The sequence below is a fragment of the Delphinus delphis genome, chromosome 19 (genome assembly GCF_949987515.2).
Source record: "Delphinus delphis chromosome 19, mDelDel1.2, whole genome shotgun sequence".
Taxonomy (NCBI): domain Eukaryota; kingdom Metazoa; phylum Chordata; class Mammalia; order Artiodactyla; family Delphinidae; genus Delphinus; species Delphinus delphis.
Genome location: NC_082701.1, coordinates 48,040,579 through 48,068,214, shown reverse-complemented (window position 1 = coordinate 48,068,214; position 27,636 = coordinate 48,040,579). Strand labels below are relative to the sequence as shown.

At 57.1% G+C, this 27,636-nt stretch overlaps 1 protein-coding gene across 2 annotated transcripts; it reads left to right on the top strand.

The window, feature by feature from the left end:
* The first annotated feature begins 483 nt into the window (after nucleotides 1–483).
* CAMKK1 (calcium/calmodulin dependent protein kinase kinase 1) lies at nucleotides 484–27,636 on the top strand. 2 transcript variants are annotated; one of them, XR_009517089.1, is made up of 17 exons: nucleotides 484–597; nucleotides 7,417–7,818; nucleotides 8,718–8,765; nucleotides 9,530–9,583; nucleotides 10,133–10,184; nucleotides 10,437–10,570; nucleotides 11,016–11,052; nucleotides 11,907–11,928; nucleotides 13,178–13,266; nucleotides 16,491–16,690; nucleotides 18,537–18,590; nucleotides 19,223–19,296; nucleotides 20,946–21,033; nucleotides 21,254–21,382; nucleotides 23,442–23,545; nucleotides 25,679–25,909; nucleotides 26,653–27,636. XR_009517089.1 is itself a non-coding variant. In XM_059998224.1 (16 exons), the coding sequence occupies exons 2-16, from the start codon at nucleotides 7,459–7,461 to the stop codon at nucleotides 25,749–25,751; spliced, it is 1,518 nt and encodes a 505-aa protein (XP_059854207.1). In that variant the 5' UTR covers nucleotides 484–597; nucleotides 7,417–7,458; the 3' UTR covers nucleotides 25,752–27,636. The 2 variants fall into 2 exon arrangements, 1 of the variants encoding a protein (XP_059854207.1); XM_059998224.1 differs by having other exon boundaries at nucleotides 25,679–27,636.

Below are 27,636 nucleotides of genomic sequence, written 5' to 3'. Positions count from 1 at the left end.
TCCTGAGTCTACCATTCAAGGCCTTCCTCCCTGGCCCTCGGCCCGGGCCCCATCCCTTTGCTGATCTCGCTTCGCCCCTCCTCTAGTACTCACTGCGCCTCATCCCCGCCCCCCACTCCGGGGGCAGGGGGTGCGCTCTTGCCCCTCCCAGGCCGAGATGTTTGGGGGACAAAGGGTTTTATGGGGGAAGCAACCGTACCCTCCAGGTCCAGCTAAGGGGCCCAGGCCGCGGCGTGGAGGGATTTCGGGGGACCCCAGATAGCCTGCCGCGAGTCGATGGGGGCGTGACGAGGCCGGTCCAGCCGCAGGGGGAGGTACCCCTACAGAGCCACCGCCCGCCGCGGCCCCTCCCTTCCAGGAGCCGGGCGGGATTCCTGGGCTCTGATTGGGCGGTGCCGGAGGGGGGCCGCGCGGCCAGGCCAATGAGCGCGCGCCGAGCGCGGCGGCTGGCTGGGGAGCGAGCGCCGCTTGGAGCCCAGGGGCCGGCGGTCTGAGCTCCGTGATCTCGGCCCTGGATAGGCGGGCGGGGCGGGATGCGCGCCGCGGGAGCGAGCCTGGCCGTCCTCAGGGCCGCGGAGAATCTCGCTGGGCACCGAGGTAGGGGTCGGCTGGGAGGGGGCCGGGGAGCGGGAGGGGACGAACGCCTGAACGTCTGCTCGGAGCCTGCAGGCGAGAAGGATGGTCTGCGAGGACAGCCGAGAACTAGTCCATGCGGGGATCCTCCCCCTTCGGTCTGCGGGGCCCAGTCTGTTAGGTGCCTCCCGGAGCCTGCTTCTGTCTGCGCCGGCATCCGGGACCGCATCTATGAGGGCGCCCCGCCGTCTGCGTCCCTCTCCCAGCTCTGGTCTGCGGGACCGCGTCCATACCTGGCGTACTACCCCAGCCCCAGCTCTTGGTGGGAGGCCGTGTCTATGCGGAGTGGGCCCAGACAGGTGAACCCACGTGTGGATCTGCGCGGAGCGCTCCTCCCACACTGCCCACCTCCGAGTCTTCGTGCTGGAGCTGGGGCGGGGGGATGAATGGGACAGATGCGACTCGAGTGGTTTTAGCTGCGCAGTCCTCTGGTTGGGGCGGGGGTGGAGGAGGGCGGCGGAGGTGGATGCTGCGGTTTCGGCGGCCCGACAGGCACAGAACTGGTGGCTCGGAGGGTGCACACGTGCACAGGGACCTGTGTGTGGTGTTTGGAGGCGGGTGTGCGTGTGTCACGTGGGCACAGGAGTGTGCCTGTGTGCATTACAGGATGGAGTGGTGTGTGCGGGCGGGTCACGCGGATATCGGCGTGTGCCTGCTCCGGGAGTGGGGTGTGCGTGTGTTTGTGTGTGTGTGTGTGTATCTTGAGGGTGCAGGGGTGTGTAGAGAAGACTGTGTCCCAGGTCACAGGACTGTGCCTCGGTGGGCTCGTATGGGGCTGTATATCTGTCAAGTGGGCCGGGAAGTGGGAGGAGCACACAGCTTGTGTCCTTGAGGGTGCACCGACTGCCCTCACAGCCCCCACTCCTTCCTTCAGTGCATACAGACTGAGCACCCACCGTGTGCCACACCGTGTCCTAGGCCCACAGACTCTGGGGACTCCTGCCCCTTCCTTGGCCTCTTACCCTCAGTCCCCACAGAAGGCAGAGGGATGATTTTTTAAAACCTCATCCAAATCGAGTCACTCCCCTACTCAAAACCTTCCTCTGGCTTTCGAGGTCTCCTGGTCTCTGTCCAAAAAGACCCCCAAAGCCAAGCCCTGAGCCCCAGCCAGGAAGTGGCTCTCTGTCATGCACAGTGTGAACTTCTATCCTCTCCTCTGAAACCCGTACTCAGCAATCATGAAAGCGCTTAAATGCCACCTCCTCCAGGAAGCCATCCGTGAGGCCAGGCACAGTGAATGACTGGGCCTTGTCATCCAGGTGTAACTCTGCTTGCCATCAGGTACCTCTCACACGTGGATACCCCACTCTGGTGACATCGGCCTCCTTGCTGTTCCTCAGACAGTGCAAGCACCGTCTCACCTCACAGCCTTTGCGGTTGCTGTGCCTAAAATGCCCTCCCCAGATATCCACACAGTTCGCTCCCTCACTTCCTTCAGATTCTGCTCAAATCCTGCATCAGAAAGGCCTTTCCTGATCGCCCTGTATAAATAGCACTTCCCAGTGCCTCACTCTTGATTCCGCTTGACACGATTGTATTTCTTCTCCATAGCATGTACTGTTTGACATACCATCTATTAATTCCTGGCTTTCTTGTTTGTTGCTTCTTGCCCCACTAGAAATTAAACTTCATCAGAGCAGGACTTTGTCTTTTTGGTTCGCTGCTTTATTTCCTGGGAACTAGCACAGTGCCTGGGCATATACAGCAGGTGCTCAATGAGTTTTTCTTGCATGAATGAATGACCCTGGGTTTGCGTCCCAGAAGTCTGTGTCCCTGGCTGCTCCCTAGCCTGTGAGCCCCAGTCTGAGTCTAGGTTCTCCTGCTCTTCTGTCCTCCAGATTCCAAGATCCCAGAAGGCCAGGTCTGGAAGAACTGAGACCAAATTTGCATGTTAGGAATATTCCCTCTAGCAACTGGTCTGGAGGATGGGGTGTGGTGGGGTTGGGGTGTGAGCCTGGAGGCGGGTGACCTGTGTGGCGGAAACAGGGGGGAAGGAAAGTGGAGGTCTGCGTCTGGACTTTTTAAGGAGTTGGGCTCAGTGACCTCATCCAGCACAGCAGTGGGGAGATCAGGAAGGAGATGTCTGAACTGCCCTCCAGCAGCAAAGGAGAGTGAGGTGTGTTCTGGCAGAAGGCACAGCTTGGACAAAGTCCTGGCAGCAGAACAGAGTCTGCAGTTTGGGACTTGCAGCCAGAGGGGAGAGTAAGTGTGGGGTTAGGGGGGTTAAGGATGTGCAAAAGGGAAAAGATGGCTGATAAGGAGGGCTCCTGGGTTTCTGGGCTGGGAGAACTGCGGGGGGGGGGCACTCGTCTCAGCAATGGGGACAGAGGAGGAAGAGCAGACTCAGGGAAATGCTGAGTTGAACTGGAGCCTCTTGGAACCGAGCTGCCAGGGAACACGGAGGGGAGGAGGCGCAGACCTGCTATGGAGGATGCGGGGGCAGAGGGAGGGGGGAGGCCTGGAGACTCTCAGCCAAGGGCGCTCAGGATGTGCTGAGGGCTGCCGTGCAGAATCAGGCACAGAGCCCATCTCGGTGCCTGGGGCCTCCCTGGGAATGGGGGGGCGGGGGAGCGTCCTCACAGCAGGCGTCCTCCAGCATGACAGACGCCTGGGCCTCCCTCGAGGGGACTGAGTCATCCTGGGCGGGGGCGGGAGCCACAGAGGCCACCGTTGCCAGGGCCATCCAGACACTTGTCAGGAGCATAAACATGGCTCCTGTGAGGCAGCCCAGTGATGTCAAGGCCACTTTCTGTGTCTGGCCCGGGTGACTGGACCACCTCCTTACAGCTTTCCCTTCTGGCCTGCCCTCTGCCAGCCAGGGCCACAGCTTGTCTTGCCTAGATGATAGCTGGACCTCTGCTCAACCTTGCCTGAGGTTCCCAGCAGCCTTCCAGAACTCAGGGTGAGGCCTGACGAGTACCTGAAGTCATCCCAGGAGAGGCTGTTTGAACCAGTGTGGATGAGAGCAGGATACCCCTGCTCTGTCCTGCGCTGGGCCTCCTCCGAGGGACCCAGGTGATGAGGCACATCCTGAGGGGGAGGCCTGGCCAAGCAGGGTCTGGAGCCAGGGTCTGCATCCCTTGGGAATAGCCAGACACCTGTGGATGAGGGACGTAGCCTGGGAGGAGAAGCCTGAGGGGGTAATGTGCCAGGCCCCCTGGGAGCGGGGGGCAGATATGGGGCTGCGCTTTGCACGTACATCAGGGCTCGCTCTCGGTGGCCGTGCCACAGACTCATCCCAGCTCCACGTCGCTCAGGCACCATCCTCTTCAACGTTCACAGTCTCATCCATTTCCTCCCGTAGCCCTGGGAGGCGGCATGATGGTGGCTCTCTGTGCAGTTCACAGATGATCAAGCTGAGGCCCCGAGGAGCTCAGTGACCCGTCCAGACAGCACAGTCACAGGCTGGGAGGACAGACTCGGGTCGCATTTTTCAGTGAGCGAGGGCCTGAGCCTGGCCATTCTCGGCTGCAGGACCAGGCTGGTCCCTGGGAGGCTCCCCACGCCCATAGGAGTCCTTGCTCTGTCCTGGGCCTGGGTGCCAGCCTGTCTGTCCTTCTATTTGCCCATGTGGCTCCTAGCCACCTGCTGAGTCAGTTTATATGTAGTGTGCACGGAGGCCTCAGCTTAGAGAGGGCCTTGAGAGACCCCCTGGGTGAGCCTCCAGAGAGGGGTGGGTCCTGCCCAAGACACACAGCCCAGCCCAGCAGGCAGCCCCAGGCTGGTAGACTGTTGACCATGTGGGAAGTTCAGACTTGATGCTGTGGGATCACATTGCTATGGCCCCGAGGGGCGCAGGCCCCACCCCCCATTCTGGGACACACATACGCAAAGACCTAAAGGCACACAATGCACATGAACACACTTATCCACAAGTATAGACCACACCCATAGAGTCTTGTTTCCGTGCAGATGCCCTCCTGTGTGCGTTCCACTGCCCCCGGCCCCACACACACACACACTGTCACCCCGAGCCTACAGCCCTGCTTACACGTACTCTCTCACGCGGACACACGGCCCTGTCTCCTGGACACGAGGCAGGAACCTGGGGCCTCCCCAGGGCGCCTCCTGCACAGACGTGCTTAGTCACCTGAATTTGATCCAGGCGGGAGGGAGGGCGGAGGGCCTGACGTCAGCCCGCACAGCTGCCTTGTGCCGCCCGCGCATCCATCTGGGCCACCACGTGTCCCAGGCAATCACAACAACGGCAGCACAACTCCGTTTTACGGGGCTTCGTCAGTGGCAGGCCTGGTTCTGAGCCCGGGAAGGGTGTTCACTCCTTTTCACAGCCCCGCGGGCGGGTGATACTGCTGTTAACCTCATTCTGCAGATGGGGAAAACCCAGGCACGGAGTGCAGTCACCTGCCCATGGGCACATGGCCAGGAAGAGCGTAGCCTGGCAGCCTGGCTTCAGAGCCTGGGTCCTCAACCAGGTAACAGGGCCCCAAACTGGAGCAGGAAGGCTCTGCCCTGACCTGCTGTGTGACCTTGCTGAGCCCTACTTTCCCAATCTGAGAAAAGAGGGAAAGAGAGTTGAAGGAGGATGGCCTGTGGCTGGGGTAACAGCCTCAGGGAAATCCTACGCAAACTTGATGGGCTAGGGCAGCCTGTGGCCTCTGCCTGGGGTGACTCTCAGTCCCCTCGGTCACTGCTGTGGACAAGAGGACAGGAGGTCCGCACACTGCCATTTGTTCCCTGCCATGGGCTTGCCTTAGGCTCCCTGGGGTCTCCTTCCCCCTCTCTGCTGTTCCAGCTGTCTAATGGGGCCAGGACTGTAATGATCACTATGGCAACTACTCGTTCATTCAAAAAATATTTACTGTTTCTCTGTGCCAGGCACTGCTGCTGATGCCAGTAATCTTATGGAGACGAGGCAGACGAGAGCCCTAACCTGTGGAGTTTATATTCTGGTGGGAGAAAAAGGGCCTACAGAGTGAGGGGGAGGGGCGGCAGGGTGAGCCACCTACAGGGTGGGCCAGGCTTGTAGGGCTCCCTTTAGCCTTGGCTTCTTCCTTCCTGCAACCATCTGGTTCCCAAAGCCTCCCTGATGCTCTAATTCCATTCCACCTCCTCCAAGGAGGCCTCCATGATGCTCCAGCCCTACTCCCTTCCTCACCTACTTCAGAGAGTCCTCCCCGATGTTCTACTCCTACTTGCCACTCTCACCTTCTCCAGGGAGGCCTCCCTGATGCTCTAGCCTCACCAACCCCCACTCCCCTCACTCCTTTAGGTCCAGCGTCCATGTCTTTTCCTGTTGCCAGTCTAAATTCCCTTCTCCCTTCCTTTCTGCATGCCAACATCAGCTCCACCAGGCTTCTACTCATACAATACACTGTGTGCCAGGCACAGGGGGTCTGGACCACACCCTTACCCACAATCCATCTCCAAGTTTTGCTGTGGCCTTAGGAATCTGGGAAGGTCCTGCATCTGTGGTACAGATGGGGAGACTGAGGCTCAGAGTCAGGAAGGAGCTGCCTAGGGCCCACAGCAGGTTGGCCGGCAGGACTGGAACCCAGCCCAGGCTCCTCTGTGGCCAGTGGACTCCAGTGAACCCCGCCTCCTTGACATCTGTCAAAGCAAGGTGATGGGGGAATAAGGAGTGTAACGGAGACCACGTTCTCAAAATTGTTGTGTGGTGACAGCACAAGTTACCGCCAAACAGGAAGGGCAGAGGGTCAGGAGTCCATTTACTTCCTTTTCCTGAGAAGATGCTGAGTCTGGTCCAGGGAAGGGGAGGGGCATCGAGTGGGGTGGGGCCAGTGCTCAGCCTGGGGCAGAAATGGAGTCCCAGCCTGAGTATCAGGGTTCAGCCCTGGGTCAGGGTTCAGCCCAGAGCTGTAGTTGAGTGTGAGGTCTGGGGCTGGAGGTTGGAGGTTGGTTCGGGGTTCAAGCTGGAGTTAGTCCTTGGCCTGGAGGCTCAGACTGCAATAGGGCCAGTGTGGATATAAGGCCAGGCCAGGGGGAGCATCTCAGCCTGAACAGATGTGGGGAACATTTTAGCCACATGAGTAAACTGGAAGGAAAAACCAGGAGAAATAAGTGCAGTGAAGTCTCTCTTCACAGTCACCAAAGTAGCAGCCTCCTCCTCTAATGGACCCTGTCCTGGGTTGCCGGCTCTGCTAGGGCAGGGAAGAGAGGAATGGGAGACTTGCCCTGTAGCCCTGGAGGGTCTCCTGGAGGAAGTGAGATGGGTGGGAGAGGCTGGAGACCCAGAGAAGTCCTCCTGGAGGAAGTGAGATGGGTGGGAGAGGCTGGAGACCCAGGGAAGTCTTCCTGGAGGCAGTGAGGGGTGGAGGGGGGCCTGGATCAGCTTCCAGGCGGCCACAGCAGCAGCATTGGAATGCTCTGTTGTCAGGGGGTGGGGCTGTGAGTCACTGCGCTGTCTGCTGGATGGGGGCCTGAGCTGACCTGGGGCTCTGTTTCTCCCAGTACTGCTGGGCCTCCAGTGTTCTGCCCATGTCTGTCTGTCCTGACTCCAGAGTATCAGATTCTCCCTGCTTCCCTGTGAAGCCAGGAAGGCTGATGTGACTGTGCCTGTTTCACAGATGCGGACACTGAGGTCTAGAGGGCTGGTGTGCAGCAGAGCCAGATGAGTTCCTGGAATTCCTTTAGTTAGTAGGGAGACTTGAGTTTGGATGCTGGCAACCCAGGCAGAGGGAACAGGCCAGGTAAAGACACGGAGGTGGGACTCACAGTTTGTGGCTACGATGGGAGAAGGGCCTGGAAATCTGACCTCCTTGCTCTGTGGCCGGGATTGAAGGCTTCTCTGCCCTCTTTTCTCAGGTTCCCAATAAGGCTGCACAGAGGAACCCGCTGACTGTGGCAATGGAGGGGGGCCCGGCGGTCTGCTGCCAGGACCCTCGGGCAGAGTTGGTGGAGCGAGTGGCAGCCATGGATGTGGCCCACTTGGAGGAGACGGATGGCAGCCCAGAGCCCACCAGGAACTGTGTGGACCCTTCACCACGGGCCAGAGCTGCCTCCGTGATCCCCGGCGGTACTTCAAGATGCCCCGCTGCCCGGCCCAGCCTCTCGGCTAGGAAGTTCTCCCTGCAGGAGCGGCCAGCGGGGAGCTGCCTGGAGGCCCAGGCTGCACCTTACGCCACAGGGCCTGCCAGCCACATCTCCCCACGGGCATGGCGCAGGCCCACCATCGAGTCCCACCATGTGGCCATCTCGGACGCAGAGGTTGGTGGGGCAGAGCTAGGGGGTGCCCACGAGCTTTTCAGTAGTCCTCAGTGAAGACCCTTTGCTGTTCCTATCCCTGCCACACAGCTGTCTAGCCTTTGGTTTGCATACCCCCAGAGCTGAGGAGCTCACTACCTCACTACATGGTCTCTTCCCACCCAGGGGAGCTTCATCTGAGCCAGTTGCTGCCTCCTGTAAGTCTCACCATTCCCACCCCCAGTCCAGGCCTAGGAAATAGGTCCCTCCCTTATTCCCCCAAGAAGTCCTCTTAGAGATTTGAAGATAGACAGTGCGTCCTCCTGTCCCCCAAGTCTTCCCCAGCTTGAACCTTCCACCTCCAATCCTGCCTCTTAGAGTCTGCTCTGACTCAGGAGCTGCCAGCAGGCTTCCAGCCTCTGGGCTCCGTCCTTGCCACTTAGATCTGAAAGGGAACCCAAGTACTGAGCAATCTCCAGGCTTCAGAAGCTGAGCGTTTCACGCCTGAGCCAGGGCTCTGGTCTCCTGTCCCCAAGGCTCTCCTCATCTTTCTTGTCCATGCAGTCTCCTCATTCAGCTGCTTCTGGAAATACTTGCTCATGGGTTTCTCCCATCAGGGTCTCCCAGCCCCCAGCATCCAGGTAGGAATCAGTGCATTTTTCCACCACTTCCTAGGGAGCAAAGCATAGGCATGCTTCACCATTCATGTTTTCAAACATTCTCCAAGTCTTGTCACTTTCGGCTTCACTTTTGGCATTGGCACTATCTCACTTGCCTATGTAAACTTGAAAGGTGGGTGAGACCCAGGGTCTGGGAGCAAGGGGCCTGGGGCCAGGATGGGGCCCTGGACGTGCTCCTGGAGTGGGAGCAGTGCTGCTTCTGGATCAAGCTTTACCTGATATCCTCTCTCTTTCCCCCACCAGGACTGTGTGCAGCTGAACCAGTACAAGCTGCAGAGTGAGATTGGCAAGGTAGGCCTGGGGGCAGGCCAGGAGCAGTGGGAACTTGTCTGGGGGATTTGCAGAGGCAGCCTGTCCAGATCCTCTGCTTGGCAAAATCCCCTCTCCTCCTCTGGGAATGTGAGGCTGGACCAAGAAGGTCCTAGCCTGGAAGTGAGGAAAGTTTTGTCCTCTATAGGAAACACCTGGCGTGGGGGGTGGGCGATGACTCCTGATTCCTGACTCCCCAGAGGTTTTTTTTTTAATATAAATTTATTTATTTGTTTGTTTTTGGCTGTGTTGGGTCTTCGTTGCTGTGCGCGGGCTTTCTCTAGTTGCGGTGAGCGGGGGCTACTCTTCGTCGTGGTGCGCGGGCTTCTCATTGCGGTGGTTTCTCTTAATGTGGAACACAGGCTCTAGAGCACAGGCTCAGTAGTTGTGGCGCACGGGCTTAGTTGCTCCATGGCACGTGGGATCTTCCCAGACCAGCGCTCGAACCTGTGTCCCCTGCATTGGCAGGCGGATTCTTAACCACTGCGCCACCAGGGAAGTCCCCTCCCCAGAGTTTTTGATGGAAGGGACTGGGGAAGGCATAGAGCTGTGTTGAGCCCAGCAGGGGCAGTGACCAGGGCATAGGAGCCCTCTCCCTGCCCGCCTGAAATTTATGCCCACTGGTGGCAGGGGTGGAGATGGGAAGCGGGGGGAGGGGGCTGGAGCTGTTCAGGCTCCCCTTCTCCTGGGCTAGTCCTGGGGGAGGCTGTCCTGTCCAGCGGGGGCTGACCTGTGCCTATCTGCAGGGTGCCTACGGCGTGGTGAGGCTGGCCTACAACGAAAGTGAAGACAGGCACTATGTGAGTCTGGGGATAGACTCACTATGTGAGTCTAGGGCCCCTCCAAGCTGGGCCCTAGGAGGCTGGGAGGGTGGGCAGAGGCTATGCTAAGACAGAGGACAAGGCTGCCTGTGAACAGAGTGAGCTCCCTCTAGTTGCTGCATGCAGGCTCTTTAGTTGTGGCGCGTGGGCTTCATTGCCCCGCGGCATGTGGAATCTTAGTTCTCTGACCAGGGATCGAACCCACGTCCCCTGCATCGGAAGGCAGATTCTTAACCACTGGACCACCAGGGAATTCTCGGGAATGAGCTTCTTGACCCTGGGGATATGCAAGCAGAGGCTGGATGCCTCTAAGGGGAGAGCTCTAGAAAGGCTTGTTGGGGGGAAGAGGGGTGAGGCCTAGGTTCAGATATGGCTCCCTCCTAACCCAGCATAACTGCAGCCAGTCCATATCCTCAGTGCCAGTGACAGATGCTCATGTGCCTTTCTGGACCTCAGTCCATATGTAACCAGCCTGTTCTAACCCCTGGTGGCTTCACACAAGTGACATGTCTGCCCCTCCCTCCTCAGGCAATGAAAGTTCTTTCCAAGAAGAAGTTACTGAAGCAGTATGGCTTTCCACGTACGTATCTGTCTGGTCCTGGGCTTGGGAGCTCCTGGCCTGGGGGCAGAGGAGGAGGAGACCTCGGAGGCTAGTTTTGGTTAGGACTGGGGGTAGACAGGGAGAAAATGAGCGAAGGCCTGGTGGTGGGACTGTGCTTGGGGGTTTGAGGCCAAGGCCATGGTCTTGCAAGATTCTTGCTTGAGGCTGGTCGCAGGGCCATGGTGAGGCCCAGCCTTCTGCGACTGGCTGGACTCCCCTTCCTGGTCACAGGTCGCCCTCCCCCTAGAGGGTCCCAGGCTGCCCAGGCAGGACCAGCCAAGCAGCTGCTGCCCCTGGAGCGGGTGTACCAGGAGATCGCCATCCTGAAGAAGCTGGACCACGTGAATGTGGTCAAGCTGATCGAGGTAGGTGGTGAGCCAGTGAGGCATGTGGAGTAGCCTCTGGTGCAGGGGGCACTTGGCACGGACCCAGCGATCCCGCTGAGGGACGTATGCCAAGGGCAGGGCCAGAATTGGGGTGGGGACTGCCGGGAGGCTTCTGGGGTCAGCTCAGGCTGGTCTGGGATGTTCTCAAGTTATCATGGAGGGCGGACGAGCTGCCCCAGAGGCAAGAAGTGAGCCCCCATCATGGCAGGAGGGGAAGAGGGGCTGGGTGCCCTGTGGTGAACCCAGGTCGGGGCCCGCGATTCCTGAGGCCTCATCTGCCTGGTGCCTGCAGAGTTCCTGCTGCATCGTCCAGGGTGGCTGTGGAGCACACTAGGGGTCCTAGGGCTGGTGAGGACGAGACAGCCTGGGATGCCCACCCCATAACTCCCCAAGACTCACCCTCATGTGTGCTCCCTCTCACCAGGTCCTGGATGACCCAGCTGAGGACAATCTCTATTTGGGTGAGTGACCCAGCTCATCCCCAAAGCAGCTTACCCCGGTGGGTCTGAGTGCTCCCCGGAGACACACCTGACGTTTAGATGGGCTGTGTGCAACGCACTGACCTCCTGGGGGCAGGGAGGAAACACATGTTCTCAAGGCCCAGATTCTCTTGCCCAGCCCTGCTGAGCCAGGCTCAGAATATCCAGTTAGATTCAACAACTATTCCCAAGCCCCCACTCCACTGATCGGAGAGATGGTAGATCAGATAGATACAGGAAGTAGGCTATGTGATGTGGATTCCCAGACCCTATCTGATAACTCTGTGCCTCAGTTTCCTCACCTGTAAAATGGGGATAATAATGGTATCTACCTCCTACTGTTGATGTGAGAAGAAAATGAGTTATTATGTACAAGACACATTAGCTATTATCAGTAATAGTATGCTGTTGTTATTACTTAAGTGCCTGATTCAGGGCTGGGCTTAGCAGCTCTCAGGGCATGGCCAGAAGGAACACTGGCTTAGGAATCAGAGGCCAAGTCTTTAGCCTCCACTCCCTCTCCTACCTGCCTATCTGCTATGACCTGTAGGAAAATTCCTGCCCCTTCTCTGAGGTTCAATTTCCCCCCTATAAAAGGGGTCCATGTGGATGGTCCTCACTCGGCACCTGGGAATCTAGTGAGGCAGGTCCGTAGTCGACCCACGCTCATTTACTTCCTCTGATACCCTGGGACCCCTGTCCTATCCCTCCCTCAAGTACGCCTGGATGCCTGCCCCCTCTCCCACCCTCCAGAACAGGGAGGAACCTTGGCATCGGCTGTTTTTTTCAGCCTGGCTGCACCTTACCTACTCTTCTTTTCTTCTCTTTTCTTTCAGTGTTTGACCTCCTGAGAAAGGGGTGAGTTCCCCATCCCGATCAGGCAGGTCAAGTCTTCCTTTCCTTCCCTGTATCCCTAGTCCTGGGGTCAGCTACTCTAGCAAAAAAAAGAGGTCCAGCCTCTGTCCTTAGGGAGCTGTGGTCTGGGTTGGGGAGTGGGGGCAGAACGAGAGACCAAGAGGATGATTCTTTGAAGGCCGGTGGGGTCAGTGAGACTGGAATAGCCAGGGAGGCCTCAGGAAGAGGGGGTGGGTTTTGAGCCAGGACTTGAAGAACTGGAAAGAAGATTTTGATGGAGAAGAGAGAGAAGAAAGGAATATTTCTCCAGCAAAAGTATAGAGATGGAACTCAACTCTCATCTGTATTCAAATCACAAAGAGTTCTTTCAGTTTTACAAGTTTGTGAGTTGGGTGGCTGGGATGCCATTCACTCCCATTTACAAGAAGGGAAGCTGAGGTTCAGAGAGGGTAAGTGGCTTGCCCAAAGTCACACAGCAAGTCACTGATGAAATCTAGGGTTGTAACTCATGTTTGCCTTGTCTGACCTTCTCAGGGTATGTGAAGAACGGCAGACATGCAGTAAAGGGCACGGGGCTGGGTGGACTGGGGGCCCTCACTGCCAAGGCCTGAATACAGGCTGTGACTTGTCTCTCTGCCTGGGAGGCTACCTAAAGACCAGTTTGGGGAAGGGGCAGGGAGTGATGTCCTTTTAAGACTCAGGGGCTTTCAGCATTTTTGACCTCCATTCAAAGTAAGAAACACAAGTTTTACATTGCCATCCATATCTGTAATTGAAACCAAAGTTTTATAAAACAATGTATTACATGTGATATACTCTGATATATTCTACTTCATTAGGAAAAAAAAAAAAAAAAAAAGCAGTAGGCATCCACTAAATTGATTTCATGACCTTCTTGGTCCTGGACCTACAGTTTGAAAACACTGCCCTAAATGGCATCTTCACAACTGTTTGATTATAGATAATTAAGTACTTAGAAGAAGGAATACCAAGCCAATCAGAAATTAAGATAAAGCTAATTTGAAATTGTAGTGATTGAAAAGGGATATTTGCGTCTATGCGTGTTTTCAAATTTTCATTATATGGGAGAAGAAGCTACTATCTGGGGTTTTAGGGACACGTTCGAGCATAGAGGGCTCCCAAAAGGTCCTGAGGGGTCTGTACGGCCCAGTCCCTGTTCGCCTCCACCTGACATCTGCCTTTACTCATCCTGATTCCGGCGAAACATCCCTCCTCCCCGCCCTCCCCATAGGCCGGTCATGGAAGTGCCCTGCGACAAGCCCTTCCCCGAGGAGCAAGCTCGTCTCTACCTGAGGGACATCATCCTGGGTCTTGAGTACTGTGAGTAAGGGGCTGCCTGCCCCTCTGAGGCTGGAGACCCGGGGGGAGTGGAGGGGACACAAGAGGAGACGGAGCCCAGGCTGAGCAGACTCTGAGCAGTTCCTGTCAGTCAGTGCTGATCTACCAATCATCTTTAGCTGGGGGTGGGGAAATGGGCCTGTGGGCGGGGCCGAAACTTCCTGAACAGGTAGGGTGGCGGCAGACTTCACTGGGCATGCGCCAGGTCCTTCTCGGCGCCTGGTCGTCACCGCGTCGGCCAGCGCCTCGGACGTTCAGCGTGTATCTCACCTCCGCTGAATTCTTAGCCAAGCTTAGCCTCTCCACTGGGCCTCAAGAGCTGTGGGAAGGAATTTATGTCCAGCGGCTCGAGGAGGCGTCTGTCCTGGTATGGGGCCAGTGGGTGGTAGCAGAGTCCGTTTACTGTGAGGGGCCCTAAGGTGATGAGAGCTCAGAAGGGAGAATGTTCGTTTAGCCTGTATCTGTGGAATTCATTTATTCATTCATTTATCCATTTACGAGTACCTACTAAGTGCCAGCTGGGGGCGTGTAGATGCCAACTACCCAGAAGTGATCTCAAGGATCTCGCAGCCTAGTGGGAGGGACGGGAACCTAAGCAGTGCCTGCCAAGGCTGGGGAGGCACAGGGGCTGTCAGAGCACTAAGGGACCAGGGGTGGCTTCCTGGAGGAGGCCACTTATGAGTAGGGTCCTGAAAGATGAGTAGGAGTTCGTTGGCTAGTTTGAGGCATGGTGGGAGGGAGTACACCAGGCGGAGAGAACTGCATGACAGCGGCACGGAGGGGAGTACTATTTGAGACTGGGGAGAAGTTCAATTTGGTTAAGTCCAACCTGGGAGCCAGGGATAGGGAAAGATGATGCTGTAAACACTGTCCAGGCTGCACCGCGAGGGCTGGGAATGCCTCCATAGAGGACTTTCATGACTTTATCCTGTCAGCCTTGTGAGCCCCTGAGGGCTTTGAGCAGGGGAGGGGAGTGACAGGATTTGTGTCTTGGAAAGCTCTGTCTGGCAGCGTATGGTGGCTGGATGGAGGACAAGAGGCCACCAGCTGGTCAGGGAGGAGGCTGGTTCTACAGCCCAACTGACAGATGGTGAGGCCTGGATTAGGGCAGCGGCAGCGGGGAGCAAATGTGAACGAGGTGAGGTGGGCAGCAGTGGGTGACTAACTGGTCATGGGGAGAAGAGGGCCCGCAGGCACCTAGGGTTCTGGCCTGGTTTGGGGAGTGGGGCACAGGCCATCCCTCTGCAATCTCAGCTTGGTTTATCAGAAGCATATTCTCTCCCTAGGGGAACAGTGAGGACCAGCTGAGGTTTGACCTGCAGTGAATGCCTTTATCTCATCTGAGGCACTCCAGTGCCTTCATTTTAATGATGTCTTTGAACCTATGGGGAAACTGAGGCACAGAGAGGGAAGGGCTTTGCAGAAAGTCCCTAACAAGGGCCTAGAGGTGTGAGAAGGGGGGCACTTCACCCTGGTGTGGTCGGCAGCAGACACAACCCCGTACCAGCTTGGCTTCCACCCACTTCTTGTCCCGGGCCTGTTGTCTCCCATCCTCTCTCCTTGCAAAAAAAAAAAAAAAAAAAAAACAGAAAAAACAAGCTAATCCCATCTGGCTCTTGGGGGGTAAAGCCTCATCAGGACCCAACTAACCATGATGAAGGGCTTTCTGGAGTGAACTGGTCAGCAGCAGGGACTGGACAGGCAGACAAATGGTGGCACCCGGTGCTGAAGACCCGCTTTGTGATTCTGGCCCCCAGAAGGGAGAGCTGAGGCTGCCCGGGGAAGGCCCTGTGGTCGGGGAGGCTCAGGCCTGATTCTTACAGACGGGGCAAGTGCAGCCATGCAGGTAGGAGAAGCAGTCGCATCTGGAATACATCTCAGAGGTCCAGTCCATAGAACTTGCTGATGCATTGGATGTGGGGTCTGAAGGAGAGAGGAGTTGAGGCTTTTGGCCTGAGCAGCTGATAATATGGCCATTAACTAAATGGGAAAGACTAGAAGAGGAGCAGAGCTTTTCTGTTCTGTTTGTTTGGTGATGGTGTGTGTGCATGTGTTTAGGCGGGGCGGGGGTTGCAGACAAGAGAAATCAAGTTCTCAATTAAATATGTGATTGACAAATACTGAGGTGTATGTTGAGATGTCTGTGGGATATCCATGTGGATAAAGAGCTGGGAGTTCAAGGGCGATGCCAGGGTTTGTGATAAGAATCTGAGCCCACTTTCCATGGTCCAGTACACAGCCTCCTGAGCGTCTGTGTTCTGATGGGTGTGTGTCACATGCTTTGTGTGTACCTGGCACATAGGAGGCAGTCGCTATAGGGCCATGGGTCCTGTTGTTATTCTTATTAATATATGATGTTCACTCCCTCTGCCCCCAGCCTTCCTCTCCTTCTCCTTCCCCCTCCCCTTCCCTCCTTCCCATTCCATTCCCTCCTCTCCAACACCCTGGCGTCTGTTGGTCCAGGGGAACGTATTTGTTGAGCAGGGAGCCCATAAGTGGATGGCTGTGGGATGAGGTCAGTGCGTTTTCTCTGCTGGGACATTGCTGGTCATCTCAGCCTGAGCTGCCCGTCTCTTCCCGGCAGTGCTGGACCCAGGAAGCAGGGTGGGCGCCCAGCCTACTAGAGAGGGCCGACCCTTACCCCGGCCACGTTCATCCCGGCAGTCCCAAGGCCTGGGGTGCCCTCCCTGTCCAAAACCTCATCAGCCCAGAGTCCCTAGGGCTGAGGTGATACCTCTTCAGGATACCCCACAATCCCACCCTCAGTCCGAGGAACAGGGACAGCTGTGACAGGCTGGGTGCGGGGGATGGAACTGGGGAAAGATTTTGATGGGCTTCAAGCCTGTAGACAACACTCACATGGGAGGGCCAGGGATGGCCTACGGAGGACCCCTTCCCCCAGTTTCCTCTGCCGTCCACCCTCAGTGGCAGATGCCTTGATTGCCATGGAGAGAGCACTGGTCTTGGGGTCCAAAGATTCCTAAGAGTCCAGTCCCGGCTCTGTTACTAACAGCCTAGGTTAGTGTCTTCACTGCATAGCTGAGCAGGGGGCCCTAGATCCTCAAGAGATGAATGTGTGCAGGGGACAGGAAGTCCCCGCTCCTTCTCTCCTGGAGTTTGAGGCAGCCTCCATGGCCAGGCAAGAGCAGGTGGGGGGTCTGGGCGGCAGGGCCCCAGCCCAGCGCTCGAGCTGCCTCTCTCTGCAGTGCACTACCAGAAGATCATCCACAGGGACATCAAGCCATCCAACCTGCTCCTGGGGGACGACGGGCACGTGAAGATCGCCGACTTTGGCGTCAGCAACCAGTTTGAGGGGAACGACGCTCGGCTGTCCAGCACGGCCGGGACCCCAGCGTTCATGGCCCCCGAGGCCATTTCCGAGTCCGGCCAGAGCTTCAGTGGGAAGGTGGCTCCCAGGACCCGGGCTGGGTTGGGGTTCAGGTGGAGGGGTGGGGGTACGTTCCACGGGGTCCCATTTCCAACCTGAGGGTGCCAGGGTCCTCATGTCTCAGGAGGGACCGAACATGGTCCCCTCCGTCATGTTTGCCTCCTTCTGGAGTCCGACAAACTCGCCGAACTTGGGCCTCCTCTCGTCCTCCAGCAAAACGGCCCCAAGTCTTCCCTGCAGATACTTCCCGCCAGCTGCTCTGTGCTGAGTTCTGGGCTGGGCTGTGGAACACACGGAGCCTGGATGGCCCAGCTCCCTGCCCTTCTGGTCATGGTGCAAGGGCAGGAGAGCTCGTGTCTAGGGGGACATCAGAGCTTCCCCTGACTTCTTGGATATGCCAGCCTTTGAACTAGGCCTTGAAGAATGGGGAGAATTTGAGCCCAGAGAACATACAAGGGAACTGAGGGGCACAGCGGGGCTTGGACAGGGTTTAAAGGGTCTGGAAGTCCTAAGGGTCTGGGCTTTGTCCTAAGTGACAGAGGCAGTGGCAAAGGTTTCTGAGCAGGGACTGTGGTTCTGTGTGTCCCCCGGCACATCCTGCTCTACCCTGTGAAGTACTGGCTGCCCCACTGTGGTTCTGCCGTGGAGGAAATGGTCGAGAGGCACTTGGACCCGTGTGTGAGTGTGGAGCTCGGGAGACGGCTGTAGACAGAGATTTTTTTTTTTTTAACTTTTAATTTTGATATAATTCCAAATTTACAGAAAAATTGCAAGAATAATACAAAAAACTCCCCTATATCTTTTATTCAGATGCACCAATTATTGACATTTTGTCCCATTTACCTTTTCACTGTCTCTCCGTATATTTATAGAAGTTGGAGACATTATGCCCCTTTATCACTAAATACTTCTGGAGGTATTTTCTGAGAACAAGGACATTCTCTTACATAACCTCAGTACAGTTATCAAAGTTAGGACATTTATCATCGATAAAAGACTGTTATCTAATCGACCTTGTTCAGATTTCATCGGTTGTCCCCATACTGTCGTTTAATGCCTTTTCTTTTTCTGGTCTGGGATCTGATTCAGGGTCAGTCACTGCATTCACTTGTCACATCTCTTTGGGGTCCTTTAATCTGGAAAAGTGGCTTGACCTTGACATTTTTGAAGAGAACAGGCCTGTTATTTTGTAGAATGATGTCAGTTTGCATTTGTCTGGTGTTCCCTGATCGGATTCAGATGAGCCATCTGTGGCAGGAATACGTAGGCAGAGATTTGAGAATCATTCACCTAAGAGAGAAAGTGGATACCAGGAGAGGAGGTGGGGTTCCAGAGGAGGACCTTGTAGAGAGAGGGCACATTCAAGGGTGCAGGGAAGCCCCAAGGGGCTGTGGAGGTAGCTGAGGGCCAGGGGCTGTTCTGGTGTCAGAAAGAAGGTGGATGGTGGCTTTTCCAGTGTATCATCAGGAAGAGGGATGACTTCTCGAAGCCAGAGCTGGTTTAGCGAGTACAAGTTCAACATATACTGTCGTTTCTGGGGTGCGTCTGTGTCGTGCGTACAGCAAATGCGACCCTGTAGATGAAGGGGGTTTTGTACCTGTTGAGTTGGAAACATGTCTGGTTTGGGCCCATTCCAAGGAGACTTGGAAACCCTTGACAGCAAGGGCCCTGGTCTGGCTGTCCCTGTGTCCGCAGTGCTCAGCACAGGGTCCAGCATGGAACAGGGGCCTGGGAGTGTTTGTTGAGTGAATACATGACTGAGGAAGGAGGTTCCCCACTTGCCCTCTCCCATGGCCCACTGAAGCTGGGTGACCAAGGGGTGTCAGTTCCTTTTGGGGGACTGATATGAGCTGTTTCTTTCTAGGCCTTGGACGTGTGGGCCACAGGGATCACGCTGTACTGCTTTGTCTACGGGAAGGTGAGTGCTGGGTGGGCTGGCAGAGGTGGGGCAGCCCTGGCACCATGGGCTGGGCACCATGGGTCAGGATGCATGACAGATGCAGGCCCTGCCTTTGTGTCCTTAAGTAAAGTGACTTTTGAAAGAGCCCACCCAGCTCAGAGAAGACGGAAGGAAAAGGGACTTTTCTGTTCTCCTCTTGTCCCCTTGGGGGGATGGATTCATGTGCAGGAGTCCTGGGACAGCAGACATCCCAAGGGAGGTGTAGATGGTGCCATTCATTCATTCACATATTCACTCACTCATTCATTCATTCAACAAATTGTCCTTGACCTCTGCTCTAAGTCAGGCCGGACACCCAACCTTGACGTGCCGAGATCCCCGTCCGCACGCGCTCCCACTCCAGGGACCGTGCTGAGGCACAGGGGGGAATCTCAGGGAACATGTTCCCAAACTTCAGGCCCTGGCAGTGCAGGCCTTGCTGCGAGTGGTTGTCATGCACTCATTCGTTCAGTCCACGTTTGTTGAGCATCTCCTGTGGGCTAGGACCTGCACAAGTTAGACGAGGTCCCCCCCAGCTCACGAGGAGCCCGGAGCTGCCCCCAGCGAGCTGAGGTGCTGGGCGCCGCATCCTTTGTCTCTCCCCACCGCAGTGCCCATTCATCGATGATTTCATCCTGGCCCTGCACCGCAAGATCAAGAATGAGGCCATCGTGTTCCCGGAGGAGTGAGTTGTCCACCACGGGCCCCGCCCACCCCCAGGGAGGCGTGTCTGGGTTTTAGCAGAGCTTTTGTCCTTTCCGGGCCCCACCCCAGCCTGCAGATCTGGAGGTTGGGGTGCTGCTCCCTGGGAGCAAATGGAGGGACATATGAGCGGGGTCTCAGACATCTGGGTTGGATCTCATTGAACAGATGGGAACTCTGAGGCTGGGAGTGGGGCAGGGATGACCTCAGGTCACACATTCATCCTGCTTCTTCACTGAAGGCCTCCAGGAGGTCAGTGACATCAACCCCGTGCAGATCCTGCACCCGCGGGGAACCTCCACCTTCTCCACACGGGTGGGGGGGCTTCATGATGCCAGTGCACTCCCCCGTTTCACAGATGGAAAAGTGGAGGCTCAGTGGGTCTGGGATTTGAAGCCACTCCCTCCCCCTTGCCCCTTCCTTTGTGACTGAGGTCTCTGAGCCCAGAAGGACTGTTTGGAGAGGCCTCCCCACCCATCCACGGTTCTCCCGATTATGATGCCAGCTACCATGGCAGCCAGCCTGAGTCCCCTAGCGCCTCACTTTTCAGGGCCCTTTTACCATCTGCGCAGAGTGCCCAGGTCAGAAACCACCCTGGGAGTTGTCCTCGGGGTCCCTGCCCCTCGCACCCACTTCCTGTTTGGCCCCAAGCCGTGCTCAGTCCACCTCTTACATTTCTCCCGGTTCCGTTGCCAACGGCACCCCCTGCCTAGTTCAGGCCTCTGCCTTGTCCAGCTACTGCAGTCAGGCCAGAGTGACCCTGATGAAGCGCAACAGATCTCACCACGCCGCCTGCTGAAAGTTTTTCCAAGGCTTCCCAAAGCCCACAGGAAGAGGCACGCCCTGGCCCGGGCATTCAAAGACCCCTGGGTCCCCCCACCTGTTCACCTGCCGCCAGCTCCCCGCTCCCTGCCACCATCCCTACAGCAGTGGCTTCCTCCCCTTTCACGTGACTGCTTGTCTCCCAGCCTTTCCGGCCCCCCCACCCCCCCCACCCCCAGGGATTAAGTATCTAGGACAGCAGAGGGAGCCAAGGTCATAGCCCTGAGAGTAGGTTCCTTCTCCCAAGAATTTAAGTAGCAACGAAGCCTGAAATTTAAGCAGAGACAGTCGAAGCTGATGCGGGGCTGAGTCCTGCTCTCCTCCCCCTGAGTCTCACCCCTGCCCTCCCTCTTCTGGGTGGCGGTGAGCCTCGGTTTCCTCCTCTGTCAAATGGGTATCTTCCCTGGCCGCCTCCCAGGCGGAGGAGAAGATAAGATGGTGAGTGGGGGCGAAGGCCTCTTGGGGGTCCCATAAAGCGACTCTTCTCGCATTATCCTTGCCACCTCTGCCTCCCAGGGGGTGTCCAGCACCCATGGGACCCCGTTTATGTCTGTGACCTCTGCCCCCTGAGGGAGAATGCTTTACTTCGTACTCAGGGGAGAAGGGTATCCATACGCTTGTTCTGGAGCTCTCTCCTTCCACCCTGGTGCCTTTGGGGGTGTCCCTCCTGCTCTCTGAGAAGGGGGGTCGGCGGTGTCTCTGCCCTGGTGTGCACTGATCAGGGAAGCCTGGAGCAGGGTGGAATGCAGAGGTGGGAAGCAAAGGACCATCAGCTGTCTCTCCCTCGTCTCCTTCCTTCCCCTTCTTTAGGCCAAGGGTCAGCGAAGAGCTCAAGGACTTAATCCTGAAGATGCTAGACAAGAACCCTGAAACAAGAATTGGGGTGCCAGACATCAAGGTTGGGGAACCAGAGGTGCTGGGCTGGGCTGGGCCACAGAAAACAGGCCTCAGTTTCCCCTTCTGGGGAGCCTTACACTGGGGACATCTGTGTAATGGGTTGGGGTTTGGGGTTTTTGGGCTTTGGACCCTCAAGGCGACTGCGGGTGGGATGCCTAGGTCCCTCGCTTGCCGATGTCTGTCGCCTGTGGCCCTGACCCTCCCTGCCCTCTGCTCTGCAGTCGCATCCCTGGGTGACCAAGAATGGGGAGGAACCCCTTCCCTCGGAGGAGGAGCATTGCACCGTGGTAGAGGTGACGGAGGAGGAGGTGAAGAACTCAGTCAGGCTCATCCCCAGCTGGACCACAGTGGTAAGAGGATGGGGGGGGAGGCACCGACTCCTGGGAGGGCCTGGGGGGTGGGCATGGCTGCCGCCTGAGACTAGCTCTGTGCTGGGCCCTGTGGGGGGCAGAGGGCTTCCTGGTTGGCCAGCCCCGATGCTGGGCCCTTGAGGCCACTGTTCCGCTAGAGGCCCACAGGAACAAGGTCACATTATTCAGCCTCGTGGTGGGGAGACCAGGAGGTGTGGTGAGGAGAGCGAATGGTTTAAATATACTGCCCTCACTGAGTGTCCACACTCACCACGACTGGAGAAGCATTTCCTTCCTTCCTTCCTCCCTCCTTCCCTCCCTCCCTTTCTTCCTTCCTAACGTTTATTGAGCTTCTGCTATCTTCCAGGCACTGGCCTAGGTGCCAAGGACGTGAGAGGGAAAAGGCCTAGCATGCCTTTGATTTGGAGACGTGGTCCCGGGGCCCCCGCGTGTCAGGCAGACACCACCCATGTGCTCCCTCCGCTTTCCTCTCGTGTTTCAGCTGCTCGCATCCTCCTCTGGACAGCTCCCACGTTAACAGTTGGGAGTTATTAACGTAGCCCCTCATGGCCATCTGGTTTTTTTTGTGGGGGGACACTGAGAGCCATGGCTTGCCCTGCGCTGAGGTTTCACAGTGAGTCGGGGTGAGCACAAGGCCGGGAGAGCGAGCTGGGGCCCGTGCCTGGCATGGGGCCTGGCCTGTGCACTTCATGCCTCCCTACTGGGTCCCGTAGGGCCAGCGGGCTAAAATCCTGTGCTCTACAGAGCTCCAGGGCTGTATGGGGTCCCTGGAATTGTCAGCTCCCATAGGGTCCCTACTGCCACTTCCCTGGTCTTAACCACCATACTCTCTTTTCTAAACCACTGGACTCGCCTCCCAGGTTGTCCCCCTGCCCGTCCTCCACCCTTGCCCCCACTACAGTTAACACCCAACTCAGCAGCCAGGGTGGTCCAGGGACCCGGTCATGTCCCTTCTCAGCTCAGACCCTGCTCACTCAGGCCTCCGTGTTGCTCAGAGTAAGAGCCACACACCTGACTGCCTGGCAGACCCTGCACGGCCTGCCTGCCCCCATTTCCCCTGCCCACCTCCTCTCCTCCCTCCATTCACTCCAACCACATGCCACGGAAGCTGCCGCCCCAGTGCCTTTGAACATCCCTTCCCTCCGCCTGGGGTCCTCTGGCCCAGATGTCCACAGGGCCGCTTCCTCATCCCTCCAGGTCTTCACTCCACCGTCACCTTCTCAGTGAGAAGTGAGTGAACCTTCCCAGCCCCTTATTGAAAATTCCAACCTCCTCTTTGTCATACCTTATCCCCCTTCCTTGTTTTATTTTTTCCTCCTGAGCCCTTACCACTAACTAACATACATTCTACTGATCTGTCTTAATTATTGCCTGTCCCTGCAACTAGAATATAAACTCTATGAGGGCAAGAATTTTTGTCTCGTTGTGGTCCCCGTGCCTCGAATAGTGTCTGGCATATGTAGGCGCTCAATAAATACTTTCTGTTGGAAGGAAGAAGGAAGGAGGGAAGAAGTAAAGGCGCCCCGATGCTATGCTGGTGTGTGAGAATTTGTGTGCGTGTGGGCAGGAGGATGGAGCTGTCCTTGTAGCGGGAGGAGGGACAGTCAGAGAGCTAGAGCACAGCAGCCTGTCCCCTCCTGGCATCCCCCCAGGCCACTGCGCAGCTCCTCTCTGGCCCCTGGGACAGCCTCTTCTCGACTCCATCCTTCCTGTGTAGCCAGAAGGCATTTCCTAATTGCACTCCCCATGCCCTCAGCCTCGCATTCCAGACCCTTCCTGGTCTGCTCCTGGCCTCTGTGCCCGCCACGCACCAGATGCACCGGGCTCCTCGCCGTTCCCAGAATTCACCCTCAACCAGCTCCCCTCCGTGCTCTTGCCATTTCTTCTGCTTGGGATGTGCTTCCTTGCTCTGCCCAAGGAAAGGGAGCTTCAGCAGGGCCCACCCAGCAGCCTCCCCGTCCGGGAGTCAGGGTGGAGGCTGCCAGTGCGTCTGGGAACCCGGGGGCCTGTGTTCCTCACGCTGATGTGTCTTCCCCAGATCCTGGTTAAGTCCATGCTGAGAAAGCGTTCCTTTGGGAACCCGTTTGAGCCCCAGGCGCGGAGGGAAGAGCGATCCATGTCTGCCCCGGGAAGCTTATTGTCGTAAGTACCGGTGGGCTGAGGCCTGCAGGGTGCTCCCTGCGGTGGGGTGAGGACTGGCACCCCTCCCCTCACTCTCAGCGTCACCAGGCTGTGCAGGCTGAGCCCGGAGCCTGGGGAGTCGGCCAGGCCTCAGAGCAGGGCCCTGTCTGCACCTCTGTTCTCAGCCCACGGCAGCCTAGTCGAGGTTGACAGGCAGACCTCTTTGTAGAAGGTTGGTTTGTGTGTGGAGGGAGGGACACTTCTGCTGACTCTTCCTGGTCCGGGGGTGGGGTGGGTCAGCTGCCTTCCTGAGTGGCCTGTGCTATACATCCGGCCATTGCCGAGGCCGTGCACCCAGTCAGCACTTCGTAAATGCTTGTTCAGCGAGTAAGGACAGGCAGACTGGTGACGACGATGCTGGGCCAGGGAAGAGGAACCCCCAGGGCTGCCGGCTCCCGCCTCAGAGCCCGGCAGGTACATTCGCCACCTCCTGGGGGAGGGCAGAAAAGCAATTCCCCAGACCTCCGTGAGCCTTGCCCTCAGCGTTTCCACCTTCTTCCGCTGAAATAAAAGTCTGGGATGCTGACAAGGCCTGCTGGAGTTTGTGCACAGACCTGCAGAGAGAAAACAGTAAGGGGGTCCTGGACCAGAATGTGGTCCTGGGACTTGGGTCGCCTTCCTCTAGCCTGCGAAGGGAGCTGCGGGACAGAGGGGCTGTGCCAGCCAGCCCGCTCTGCGGAGGAGATGTGCTCCCCTGGGAGGTGAGCGGCGGCTGCCGTCCAGGTACGTCGGCCTCTGGGGAAGGAGCAGTTTCACTTGTGCTGTCCGGGGGCCCAGATGTGGGTTTCGTCTGTGTGAGACCACCCTCTTCAGACGTACGGGGTCCCATCATAGTGGACAAGCTGGTGTCTGCTCCCTGCCAGAGGTTGCTTGCACCCAGGGAGGTCCACGTACCAACCTCTTGCCCTCCTCTTGACAGACTCCCTGGCCTAAGTGGGGTGAGCTCTGGGGCCTGGGAGAGGCCTCGACTGTCCAAAGCTTACTTCCTGTTCCCTGTCTCTTCTGTGAGGTGGCCAGTCCTAGGGAAGGGGTTCCCTGGGCTCTTTTAGATCTGCAGGCTGCGATGCTGGAATTGGGCATAGTGTAGGGGACCACATATTCTGCGTCCAAATGGAGCCACTCTTGAGAGCGAAAGAGGAAGCTATTACTAACTATGCCGGGGACAACAGGCAGAACTAGGACCATGAGGCGCAAACCTGGACGTCTGGTCTCCAGCTCAGTGTCTGTGACTGGGCGCCCCCTAGTGGTGGTTCGGGCCAGTCACAGGCCAGGGACGCATCCACGCAGGGCACAGGGCTGGGCATGAAGAGTACACCTGAGCAAGGCAATCGTCCTTTCATGGACATGTTAATGGGGAGACAGGTCAGTTCCTTCATCTGGACTGTGAAGGGATTGGGCTTAACACTTCCCAGCTATAACATTCTATAGTTCTGTGACTCAAGTTTAATTTTGAAAAGCAGGTTTTACCTCGTCAGAGTCCCAACATTTGTCCTTGATTGTCTCTGTTTTTTATGCTTCGGGATAATTGTTGAAACTCTACAGTAGATTTAAATGAGATTGATCCTTTTTAAAGGTATCAAAATCCACTCATTGATCATGTTTTAAAAAAAAAGGTCTTAGGGGAAAAAAGCAGATACAGGAATCTACTGAATATGTGACAGAATCCTGAGACCGATAGGTAGAATCTGTCCTGTGAACAAAGAAAAGAAAATGCAAAACCAAAGCCCTTCGACCCAGGACCATGGGGGCTGATCTAGGCCAACCTAGAAGGCCTGTGACCCGGCTGGTCCTTGAGGGTGCAGGGAAGTCAGCTCAGGAAGGTCAGATCTGGAGAGGCTCCGGAAGCCTGGCTGGGAAATCTAGACTTGGTCTCCAGGCAGTAGGGAGCCACGGAGGGTTGTGGGCTGAGACTAGGGGTGAGGAAACCAGCAAGGGACCACAATGCAGGAGAGTGAGACTGAGATGAGCTTAGAAAGGAGGTGAGGGGGGATTTGAGAGGTGTGGATATAAATGCCTGTGAGTGTGTGTGAGTGTCCTCGTGCATGCGATGTTCTGACCCCTGAGGTCCCTCTGCCTCTGGTGTCCCCTGAACAGGAAGGATGGGTGTGGTGAAGGAGGCAAAAGCCCGGAGCTCCCCGGCGTCCAAGAAGATGAGGCTGCGTCCTGAGCCCCTGCATGCGCCCAGGGCCGCCCGGCAGCACGCTCATCCTGCGCCTCCAAAGGCCCACGGCCCTCATGCCAACAGCCGCCCCTGCGGGCAGGGGGCTGGGGACTGTGGCCCCTCTCCCGGCCCTCCTCCCCTGTCGTGCTGCATGACCTCCACAAGTGCGTGTCCAGGGACAGGATCAGAATGTGTGTCACCTGGGGTTTGGGGGGGGTAGGGCTCCCACAAAGCCTTTTGTTTCGTCCTGACTCTCCCTGGCGGGACCCATTCTTTGGGGAAGCTGGGTGCCCGTGGTGCCTTAGAAACCTCACCGGCTGGTTGGCAAGGCCCAGGGGCGGGAGGCAGGAAACCAAGATGACAGGAGGAAGCCTCGTTTGCTACCACTGCAGAGGCCGGGTGGGCGTGGCTCAGCCGCCACCTGCACAAGGAGGGGTGCACCCTGCCCTCCTCAGGGGGGCGCTGCCAGAGCTCTCGTCTACTGAGAACACTGACGTGGAGGCTCTGAGCCCTTGGTGGGCGTTCCTGGGCCTCACGGGGGCGGGGGGCCGGTATTGGAGAATCCAGGTTCCTCTTTCGTTATCTTTTTTTTGGTAACTTGATGGGGGAGGTAGGTGCAAAGCTCTGCCTGGGAACACGTATCAAGCTCTCCTCCAGCTTTGGGTGGTTCCCAGCGTGCCCACCATCACTTGGCAGCCAAGTGGATTGGACTGGCCTTCCCGGATTGTGTTTCGCACTCTGGAGGATGGGCTGAGTGAGGCTTTGAGCAGAGGCCCGAACCAGGAACACCAGCCTTCCCTGCCCGCCTCCCTCCCTCCCCCCGTGGCTCCCCAGAGCCCTGGCTGCCAGAGATACCAGGGCTGACATGGACCGAGGGCCCTGGACTCACAGGGCTGTGACCTTGCAGATGCTGGAGTAACTGAAATCCAGTCTGCGATCCAGCACCGGCCTCCCCATCTGGTCCTGGAAGCTGCCCTCGCGTTCCAATGATGAAGGACCAAGTGCCCAGGTTGGAGGCCTCGCTAGAGCTGGAACCCTGGTGGGGTGTGCGCGCTGGCAGGTGGCCACGGAGAGGTGGACCTTCTGTCGCCGGCTCACCCCAGAACAGTTGTCATCCCACCTGCTCAGAGCTGGAGCCGACTTCTCTCTGGGATCAGTGCCTGGCTTGCTGGCTTGGCCTTGACTGACCAAATGCTGAAGAGACTGACCCCCAAAGGAAAATGAAGCAGGACTCACATACCTGCCCTGAAGACATGGGCCAGACAAGGGATTTCAGTCACCCTCACAGGGCTCCTGTTGCAGGAGAACTCTGTTCGGAAGGGAAGGAGGTGGGGCTGGAGGAAGGCTGCATCCCGCGTGTGTCTGTGCCTGTGGGTGTACATCGCCTCTCCATGCACGCACGCCCGTGCGTGCCCATCTGCTGCACACAGCATGTCTTGCACCAGCACGTGCATCTGTAATATAGTGTCTATGTTTATTTAAGGCTCTGAGCAGAACGCGGCCAGTTGTCACCGGGTCCACATTTCTCCCTGCTCCTCTGCAGTAAGGCATTGTAACCCAGGGCTTAAACAATAATTCGGTACTGTTCTTAAGAACACTTTTTATAGAGTTCATGGGAGGCCATTCACGGATCAGCAGGTTTTCCCTGAGCATCTCTGTGCTGGGGCCTTGGAGGGTAGGGGTTTCAGGGACACGCTCCCCCCTCGCAGAGCTCCAAGGTGGGCCCGGCTTCATTGCCCACGCTCACCCCATCACTGAGGGTTTGGACTGGCATTATTGTTTCTGAATGTAGCACAAGGGATGGACAGACTCCATAAGAGTGTTTTAAAAATTAACTTCCTAGGAAGTGAGTTAAAAATAATAAAAGCCCTTTCCTGAGTTAAAACAAAAC